General features: G+C 59.9%; 1 protein-coding gene across 4 annotated transcripts in view; it reads left to right on the forward strand.

Moving 5' to 3' along the window:
- The window catches only part of LHPP (phospholysine phosphohistidine inorganic pyrophosphate phosphatase), a 153345-nt gene extending 147263 nt beyond the window's left edge, over nt 1–6082 (forward strand). For all 4 annotated transcript variants that reach the window (XR_010113217.1, XM_034931654.3, XM_034931655.3 and 1 more), the window contains one exon: nt 4977–6082. Coding sequence is in view for 2 of the 4 variants with exons in the window: in XM_034931654.3 (XP_034787545.1) it covers nt 4977–5073 (97 nt within the window). In the remaining 2 variants the exon portion in view is untranslated. The remainder of the gene's footprint in view (nt 1–4976) is intronic.
- Nucleotides 6083–10357: the final 4275 nt, after the last annotated feature.

Raw genomic sequence — 10357 nt, forward strand, 5'->3', positions numbered from 1 at the left:
CCGTGTCCTCGGCCAGGGCCAGCAGTCTCAGAGGTAGAGCTGCTGAGAGAAGCCTGTCATCTGTCCTCCAAGAGGGATCTGAGTAAGCCGGGGAGCATCAGCAGCCTCAAGGGGACCTTGGACCCCTGCCCACCCTTCATTCTGTACCAGGGCAGGGTGTGTCTGCACAGCCTGGAGCCAGGTGTGGCTGGCAGCCCCAGGAAGACAGGGCCAACCCTGCCCAGCCCAGAGCAGCCGCATCTCTGCAGCAGCGGTGCACTTGAGTGGAAGCACTGGCTTCCCAAGAGTAAGAACTTGAGAAGGGGCCTGTCCAGAGCCCTGGGGGACGGTGGACAGGCCAGCCCAGGGGTCCAGGCCTTTCCTGTAGGGGCCGAATTGTTACCACTTCAGGCTCTGCCAGCTTCCATTTGGTCTCTCTTGCATATTACTCTCTTCTTTTTACACCCCTTTAAAAACATAAAGACAGGCCGCAGGTAGGATTTGGCCCTCTGGCCTATACAATAGCAACTGTGAGCATTATATGTGGCTTCTCTTTCTTTTTGAGACTCTCATCTGTCACCCAGGTTGGAGTGCAGTGGTGTGATCATGGCTCACCACAGCCTCAACCTCCCAGGCTCAGGTGATCCTCCCACCTCAGCCTCCCAAGTAGCTGGGACTACAGGTTCCTGCCACTACGCCTGGCTGATTTTTGTACTTTTTTGTAGAGATAGGGTTTCACCATGTTGCCCAGGCTGGTCTTGACCTCCTGGGCTCAAGCAGTCCTCCTGCCTTAGCCTCCCAAAGTGCTAGGATGACAGGCGTGAGCTACCACGCCCGGCCCATATGTGGCTTTTTAATTAAATTTTTGAGGTATTACATTAGTAAAGTGCTCTAAAAGTGAAGAATAGGATGTTAGCCCCACCCAGGTCAAGATCTAGAACATTCCTGGCACCCCTATTCACCTTTCCGTTAGGAAGCTGCCATCCCACCCTCTGTCACTAGTCTGCCTTTGCCAGCTCTGGAGCTCTCTGTAAGTCAGTCCTGCTGTGTGTATTCCTCGAGTCTGGCCTCAGTTGCTCTTCAGGTCTGGGGCTCACCCCCATTGCCGCGGCAGGAGCTCACCCCAGGTTGAGCCGTTGTGGAGTATTCCAGTGTGCAGTTCTGCCATGGTCTGTTTTCCCATCCTCCCCCTGGTGGGCATTTGTCCAGTGTTTGACTTTTGCTTTTGCAACTAAAGCTGTGTGGAGCAGTGTGCCTTTGGTGAACGTGCCTTTGGTGAATGTGAGGATGCATTTCTGCTGTGTACATACTTAGGAGTGGGACTGCAGGGTTGCAAGTGGATATCGACACGCAGTTTTCCAACGTGGCCCGTACCATAGAAGGCCTCGTGGTGATGCCGAGTCCATATTCCAGCACTGATGCAGGATTGCGTGGTGCCAAGTCCCTATTTCAGCACTGACGCAGGATCACGCATGTCTTCAATGCCCCTCTCCTAGATCGGAGACACCCTGTGTGGCATCACAGAATGACACACACAAGACAAGAGGCCTCTAAAGACCTGACACTGACACGGGTTGTTCTTGCTGGGGTTGCTAATGGAGCGGGTGCGGGTGCGGGTGTGGGTGAGGGTGCTGATGGAGCAGGTGAGGGTGCTGATGGAGTGGGTGCGGGTGTGGGTGAGGGTGCTGGAGCGGGTGAGGGTGCTGATGGAGTGGATGTGGGTGAGGGTGAGGGTGCTGATGGAGCGGGTGTGGGTGAGGGTGTTGATGGAGCGGGTGAGGGTGCGGGTGAGGGTGCTGATGGAGCGGGTGTGGGTGAGGGTGCTGATGGAGTGGGTGCGGGTGAGGGTGTTGATAGAGCGGGTGAGGGTGTGGGTGAGGGTGCTGATGGAGCGGGTGAGGGTGAGGGTGCTGTTGGAGCGGGTGAGGGTGCGGGTGTTGATGGAGCGGGTGAGGGTGTTGATGGAGCGGGTGAGGGTGCGGGTGAGGGTGCTGATGGAGCAGGTGTGGGTGAGGGTGCTGATGGAGCGGGTGCGGTTGAGGGTGCTGATGGAGCGGGTGAGGGTGCGGGTGAGGGTGCTGATGGAGCGGGTGAGGGTGCGGGTGAGGGTGCTGATGGAGCAGGTATGGGTGAGGGTGAGGGTGAGGGTGCTGATGTAGCAGGTATGGGTGAGGGTGAGGGTGCTGATGGAGCGGGTGAGGGTGCGGGTTAGGGTGCTGATGGAGTGGGTGCAGGTGAGGGTGTTGATGGAGCGGGTGCGGGTGAGGGTGCTGATGGAGCGGGTGAGGGTGCGGGTGAGGGTGTTGATGGAGCGGGTGAGGGTGCCAGTGAGGGTGCTGATGGAGCGGGTGAGGGTGCTGATGGAGCGGGTGAGGGTGCGGGTGAGGGTGCTGATGGAGTGGGTGCAGGTGAGGGTGCTGATGGAGCGGGTGCGGGTGCTGGAGCGGGTGAGGGTGCTGATGGAGCAGGTATGGGTGAGGGTGAGGGTGCTGATGGAGCGGGTGAGGGTGCGGGTGAGGGTGCTGATGGGGCGGGTGTGGGTGAGGGTGTGGGTGAGGGTGCTGATGGAGCGGGTGTGGGTGAGGGTGCGGGTGAGGGTGCTGATGGAGCGGGTGTGGGTGAGGGTGCGGGTGAGGGTGCTGATGGAGCGGGTGAGGGTGCGGGTGAGGGTGCTGATGGAGCAGGTGAGGGTGCGGGTGAGGGTGCTGATGGAGCGGGTGAGGGTGTGGGTGTTAATGAAGCGGGTGCAGGTGAGGGTGCTGATGGAGTGGGTGTGGGTGAGGGTGCCGCATACTCATCCCCTTGCCTGGTCCCCCAGGCTCATACTTTGGTGTGTGCTCATTCAGGAGCAGCAGAGTGGCCATGCTTGGGACGGCCAGCCAAACGATCCCCACTGGTACTGGCATCTGTAGGTGCCCCTGCTTGGAGCGGGTGCTGTCAACTGCCCTTTGCTGGAAGGGGCAGCAATGTCCAGCAGTGGTGGAAGCTCTCGAAAGAACACAGGGCTGGGAGTAGAACTCAGTCAGATCCCAGCTCTGCTCTCCCTGCTGTGTGACCTTCAGCAAGTCTCTGAACCTTTCTGAGCTGTTTCCTCACCTGTTCAAGATGGGGGTGACCACTTCTTCCTTGGAGGATGGAAGGGAGAGGGATGTGAGGCTCGTAAGTGCTGTGCTCGGAGACTGTGCAGGAGGGGAAGCGGCCGTAGCCCCATACAAGCAGGTGGGCAAGGAAGTGGGGGCGCTGGAGGGGCTTAGGGGACAGGGGGTTCTGTCCTTGGGACCTGGACAAGAGCCAAAAGGTACACCCTCCCAGTCACAGGGGAGCCCACACTGCCCTCCCCTCCCAGGGACTGCCCCTGTGGCCCCCGTCCAGGTCCACAGCCTCAGCAGTCCCTGAGGGCCAGGAGGTAGCCTCCAGGCCACTGGGCTGAGAACCCTTAAAAGAAAAAGCTCCCCCTGCCCATGACAGTCATTTTAGGATCAAGAAAGCCCTTTGCAGAAACCGAACCCTTTGAAAGGGCCAACACGGCTTTTAGATGATGTGAGAACCAACTTCAAGCACTTCCTCTTATACCAGGGTGGCAGCTTCCAAAGTGGGGGCGCTGCTGCCGGGAGACTGTGGTTTCCCTGCTTCTCAGGGAGCTTGGGCCAGGCCGTGGGGAGATCCAAGCAACATGTCCCTCGGTAGTGGTAGGTTTGCAGATGGGCCGGTCCCCACTTCCTGCCAAGCTCCAGCGGCACCTCTGTGGGTGCAAGGCTGTGGGGAGGGGCCTTCTGGCTCACAGCCCTCCAGGCTGCCCACAGCCCCTAGGATGAGGTGCCACTTCCTCAAATGACTGTCAAGACTGGGATGGGGGCCGGGCACGGTGGCTCACTCCTGTAATCCCAGCACTCTGGGAGGCTAAGGCGGGCAAATCACTTGAGGTCAGGAGTCGGAGACCGGCCTGGCCAACATGGCGAAACCCCATCTCTACACTAAAAAATACAAAAAAAGCCGGGCGTGGTGGCGGGTGCCTGTAGTCCCAGCTACTCATGAGCCGAGGCAGGAGAATGGCTTGAAACTGGGAGGCAGAGGTTGCAGTGAGCCAAGATCGCACCATTGCACTCCAGCCTGGGCAACAGAGTGACACTTGGTCTCAAAAAAATAAAAAATAAAAAAGGCTCTGGATGTCTCCACGAACCCACCTGACCCCTTCCTGCTCCTGGGGCTCTCCTCTCCCACCCATGTGTCTACCCGTAGCCCCTGCCTGCCTTCAGGACTCAGCCCACAGCCCCTTCCACAAAGTCCCCTGGCAGGGCCCAGAGGCCTCTGCACTGTCTCATGGCCTCATTCCTGTGTCCTCAGCATCCAGTGAGACCTCAGGAGATGCCTGGGGAATGGTTGAAGGCTTTGGAGAGGTTGCTGCCCCCAGAATCCCAGCCAGAGGGCAGTTTATCCAGGAGCCCGGTGCCTCCTCTGTTGGGTGGGCGTGGCCTCAGAGGGCACCAACCAGAAGACACATGCTGTCACTGACATGCGGGCCCCCAGCGTTAGGGCAGGCAGGAGCTCTGGGTCTCTACCCCAGCTGTCCCAAACAGTGCACATGGACTAGGCTCCTCCCACGGGGCACTAGGCCAGGCCAGGGGTGTGGGGTGAGCCCCTGGGGAGCCCAGAGCAGGGTACACTCATGTCCCCACCATCCAAGGTGACATGTCTGTGCTGGAGACCCAGAGGGAGCTGGGCCGGCTGTCACTCCACCACAAGGCTGAGCAGGCTCCCCAGTGGGAGACAGGTTTGGGGAGGTGTCCAGGTTGAGGGCACAGTCAGGAGGGGCCATGTGTGCCTGAGTAGGGCAGGGGGAGGAGGGGGATGGCCAGTGGCCACAGGCCAGGCTGCCTGGCATGACCTGGAGGTTTCCTCAAGCTAAGGCCAGGCCCGTGTTAGATGCTGGGAGGGTGGGTGTGGCTGCAGAGGGGTCAACGTGGGGGCACTGACTAACCTCCGGCCATCCTCTCCAGGCCCAGTGACGAGCACCATCCGGAAGTGAAGGCTGATGGGTACGTGGACAACCTCGCAGAGGCAGTGGACCTGCTGCTGCAGCACGCCGACAAGTGATGGCCTCCTGGGAGAGCCCCGCCTCCTCCACCCCTGCCTCTCCTCCACCCCTGCCTCCCCTCCACCCGCCCAGGAGAGCCCCACCTCCTCCACCCCTGCCTCTCCTCCACCCCTGCCTCCCCTCCACCCCTGCCTCTCCTCCACCCGCCCAGGAGAGCCCCACCTCCTCCACCCCTGCCTCTCCTCCACTCCTGCCTCCCCTCCACCCCTGCCTCTCCTCCACCCGCCCAAGAGAGCCCCACCTCCTCCACCCCTGCCTCTCCTCCACCCCTGCCTCCCCTCCACCCCTGCCTCTCCTCCACCCGCCCAGGAGAGCCCCACCTCCTCCACCCCTGCCTCTCCTCCACCCCTGCCTCTCCTCCACCTGCCCCAGTGCCCAGACCAACCAAGGCCCTGACAGCCCTGCCTTCTGCCCTCTGCCCTGCATGGGCAGGCATTTGTTCCCTACCTGGGTGGCCTGCTCCCCTGCCTGGGCCCTGACTTCAGCTCCCTGTAGTGAAGTCCAGGAGGGTGGGACAGGCCTGTCAGGCCTCTGGGAATCTCCCAAATCCCAGAACTCACCACTCACCATGGGCACGTGGTCCTTTAAATGCAGTAAACTCCAGCTAACCGGATTCAGGGGCACTGTGCCCACTGCCTCCTCTTCAGACTCTTTGCATTTCAGTGAAGAGCCTGGAAGAAACCCAGGGGCCTCCTATGCACAGATCTTGCAGCCCAGAACCAAGTCAGCCTCCCTGCGACTGCCCAGGCACACTGCCCACCACCCCACCCCCGAAACAATGCCAGCCCGCTGCTTTTTCTATCCTCCCAGTCACCTTTGCAGACAAAGACCAGGCGCAGCTCCCGAGGGCACTGTGAAGGCTCCCATGCCACACAGTGAGAACTGTAGCCTCTGCGTCCAAGGCACACAGGGTACTTTCTGGACCCACTGCTGGACAGACTTGAAGGTGTCATGCCCGGTGTGTGCAGGAGGAAACTAACAGTTCAGTAAACTCTGCCTTGACCAGCAGCCTTTGACTCAGGCTTTGACTGCTAGGAAGAACCGTATGGGGGAGGCCACCAGCAGGGTCTGGGCCACTGTCTCTAGTCCTGCCTTATGCTTGAGCCACTGAATATCAGAGGTGCGAGGGACAAGGGCCCTGAAATACCTCACCTGCTCCAGCCCCTTCACTTAGCAGATGGGGAAACTGAGGCCCAGAGGGGCCAGTGAGCTGCTGTTGGCCCTATCTGGAACAAGGCAGTCCAGGGCAAACTTTGGCACTGCCTTCCCTAACGGAACAGCCTGTGGCCTGGTGGTGGTGAGCTTTGCTTTCCCGACCAAGGGCGCGGCGGCCTTCCCACAGGGGCCCTGGGAACAAATCACTCATAACTGAAGTTTCAGGTTTCAGAATCAGTCAGCTGAACAGATAACTTGATTGCTCCATTTCTCCCCAAATCAGTTCAGAAGCTACTGATAACCCTTGAGAGACTGCTTCTTTATTTTATTTTATTATTATTTTTATTTTTGAAATGGAGTTTTGCTCTCGTTGCCCAGGCTGGAGGGCACTGGCATGATCTCAGCTCACTGCAACCTCCGCCTCCTGGGTTCAAGCTATTCTCCCGCCTCAGCCTCCCGAGTAGCTGGGATTATAGGTGCCCGCCACCACGCCTGGCTAATTTTTTGTATTTTTAGTAGAGACAGGGTTTCACCATGTTGGTCAGGCTGGTCTCGAACTCCCAACCTCAGGTGATCCGCCCACCTCGGCCTTCCAAAGTGCTGGTATTACAGGCATGAGCCACCGCGCCCGGCCTGGAGAGCGCTTCTTATGAGAGAAGCCATGGGTCTCCGGAACAGGATTTCCACCACATGAAGGTGGACAATAAGAAAGTGTGGGACCCACGCCGGGGAGGGGCAAGTACAGCCCCCGCAAGGCCGCCCATTAAATCAGGATTAGGGGAAACGGTGACAGTCTTTTCAGCAAGATGAGAGGCCACCAGCCGGGCCAGTGTCACTGGATTTGAGGGAGGGCCATTTGGCCCCTTAGTTGGAAAATATGTAGATGGCTGGCTCCTTGATGGAGTCCCCTGATGGCAGCTCCTTAGGAGACAATACAGGACGTTCAGGCGGCGGCTGCAGTTCAGTGGCAGCCTGGAGGGGCTGTGCGTGATGCCGGGCTGTGCGTGATGCCGGGCTGTGCGTGATGCCGGGCTGTGCGTGATGCCAGGTTTGTGTGTGATGTCGGGTTTGTGTGTGATGCCGGGCTGCGGGTGATGCCGGGCTGTGCGTGATGCCGGGTTTGTGCGTGATGCCGGGTTTGTTTGTGATGCCGGGTTTGTGTGTGATGCCGGGCTGCGGGTGATGCCGGGGCTGTGTGTGATGCCGGGGCTGTGTGTGATGCCGGGTTTGTGTGTGATGCCGGGTTTGTGTGTGATGCCGGGTTTGTGTGTGATGTCGGGTTTGTGTGTGATGCCGGGTTTGTGTGTGATGCCGGGCTGTGCGTGATGCCGGGCTGCGGGTGATGCCGGGCTGCGGGTGATGCCGGGCTGTGCGTGATGCCGGGCTGTGGGTGATGCCGGGCTGTGCGTGATGCCGGGCTGTGCGTGATGCCGGGCTGTGGGTGATGCCGGGCTGTGGGTGATGCCGGGCTGTGCGTGATGCCAGTTTGTTTGTAGGTCTTTAGTTTTTTCTTTCTTTTGTGTTTAATGGGGAAGCTTCCTGCCAAGACAGCAACCCCTCTGGGGGAAGGAGTTCAAGCTGAGACCTTTTTTTTTTTTTTTTTTTTTTTTGAGACGGAGTCTCGCTCTGTCGCCCAGGTTGGAGTGCAGTGGCCAATCTCGGCTCACTGCAAACTCCGCCTCCCGGGTTCACACCATTCCCCTGCCTCAGCCTCCCGAGTGGCTGGGACTACAGGTGCCTGCTGCCACGCCCGGCTAATTTTTTGTATTTTTTAGTAGAGACAGGGTTTCACCGTGCTAGCCAAGATGGTCTCGATCTCCTGACCTTGTGATCCGCCTGCCTCGGCCTCCCAAAGTGCTGAGATTACAGGCGTGAGCCACTGCGCCCAGCCGAGACCTCCTCTTTCAAGTTGCTACCCAGGAGTGGGGTGCCCAGAGGGACAGCCCCTGGAGGTGCAGCCCCCTGCTTTGTTGGGGTGGGAGCATGCCGCCCTCTGAGCCGCGGCGGGCTCAGTGAAGTGGGTGTTGTCATCCTTCCCACTGCACGGGTCTAGAGTCTGGGGTGCGGTGAGCTAGCGGCTTGCTGAGGGCCAACAGTTAGTGAGGGGTGGAGCTGCGACTTGCAGGAAGGTCCAGCCCCGCCTCCCAGGCCCTTTCTAGCCCCTTCCGCTGCCGTGCTGCTTCCCACCCTTGCCTGGAATCCTCCTGTGGGGGACGCATGTGGTGGCCCCTGTGGCTGACTTTCCGGCTGAGCCGGGGCACCAGTGTCCTCACTCTAGAGTTGAGCTCTTCTGAGGGGTGAGGTCCAGCCACACCTGTGGTGGGGCGGTGTAGCCCCTGAGCCTGTTACCCCATCTATAAAACAGGGGGATTCACTTCTTTTACAGGCACTTCCTGGCCCTGCGGGGTGCCCTGTCTCTGGCTGGAGCTGATGAGCCGTGGCGTGATGCTTGCCTGGGGGTCGGTGTTGCCTAGAAGTGAGGAATGACCTCCTTCACCCCTGGCTCCTTCCGGCAGCCTGGCCACTTCCAGCATGTGGAGGGGGCCCGGGCCCTGGCAGAGACGGTGTGGAACCGCCGGCCGCATGCGGGGCTGGAGTTCGGGGCTGCCAATGGGCTAAGGCCCTGTGTTCAACACATGTCGTGGAACTGTCGTGAAAAAAAGACTCAGGACCACAGGTCCGGGGCGCTCCCAGGGGTCTTTCCCACCGAGGCTGGGAGTGAGCAGCAGCCTAGGCCCAGCCACACCTCCCAGGCTCGGGAGCTGCCAGGCCAGGCAACCGTGAGGGGTAGCAGGGTGGGGGGTGGAGGGGAGGGCAGGGAGAGCAGGCCTCTCGGGCCTCACCCACCCTTGCACCTTCCAGCTCTAGGGCCCACACAGTACCAAGCCCTGGGCTCAATGTACCACTTATGAAAACTCAATTCAAATTGGCTTAGTGCAACAATGTATTCGGTGGTCTCACATGACTTGAACATCCAGGCCTGGCTGGGTCTGGGGTCCCAATCGCTGTCACGGGAACCCCATCTCTTCCCATTGCAGCTACTTGGCAGGTGGCGGGATGTCCCCCAGCCACCGACTTCCCCCTGCCTGCTCAGCAACCCCAGGGCCTGCAGAAAAGGCCCACGAGACTCAGACTGGCAAAGAGACTAGGCGGACCAGTAACAGGGGCGCAGTCTCCGTCCCACCCAAACCCTAACCAGAGAGAAGATGGCACGTTGTGCCAGACGGAGGACGGATGCCAGCGAGGGTCCATGCCCTCACTGCCAACAAGGCTGGGAACTGGGCCAAGTGAAGCAGAGGCCTCCATGTCAGATGTGAGCGCCACTGGCCCAGGTGACTGCAGTTCTTCCCTCCTTCCGTTCGGCTTGAGCCCTCCGGAGGATCGGAAAGGCTGAGGCCTGACCTGGTGCCGCTGCCCTGGGTGGGTCTGTCCTGCTGGTCGGTTCCTGCCCCTCTCGGGGAGGTTGGCTGGTGGCTGGCAGGTGGAAAGCCTCCTGTGTTCGCCTCAGGGCAGAGGTGGGGACACAGGGCGGGACGGGCGAGTGTGGTGCCCCTCTGGGGTGGGTGCTCTTGGGTCCGCCTCCCGTGCCAGAGTGCGTGTCAACAGTTCCAGCTGCCCCTCAGAACTGTCCTGGTTTAGGAGGTGAACACACGGGGCAGCCTACATTCTACATGGTTTTTTTAACATTATAAAAGCAGCATGTGTTATTACAGGAAATTTAACAGAAGTATATAAAAAGAAACCAGAAGTCACCCGGGAGTCTGAGCACTGTGCTCTCTGGGGCCTTTCCTTCCGGCCTTCTTCCTTCCAGCCCTTTCCCTGCACACTGGACAGAGTGGCTGAGTCTCTCTCGTAAGCCCACAGGGTTATGATCGCTGTGCAGATAAGGAGACTACACGTGTGCCCCATGTCAGAAGCACCTGTGCCTGGCCTGGGCACTGCACTGGGGGTGAGGCCTGGGGCCAGGCCCCACGTGGGGGCAGAACGGAGCTGCTATCCAGCCAGGGACCTCATCTAGGGATTGGGGGCAGCAAGGGGCTGGTAAGGGCCAGAGGTAATTCCAGGGCCACTCTGTGCCCTACCCTCAGGTGGGGCACAAGGGTGGGGGCACTGCGCTTGGTAGAAGTC

The sequence above is a fragment of the Pan paniscus genome, chromosome 8 (assembly GCF_029289425.2).
Source record: "Pan paniscus chromosome 8, NHGRI_mPanPan1-v2.0_pri, whole genome shotgun sequence".
Lineage (NCBI taxonomy): Eukaryota > Metazoa > Chordata > Mammalia > Primates > Hominidae > Pan > Pan paniscus.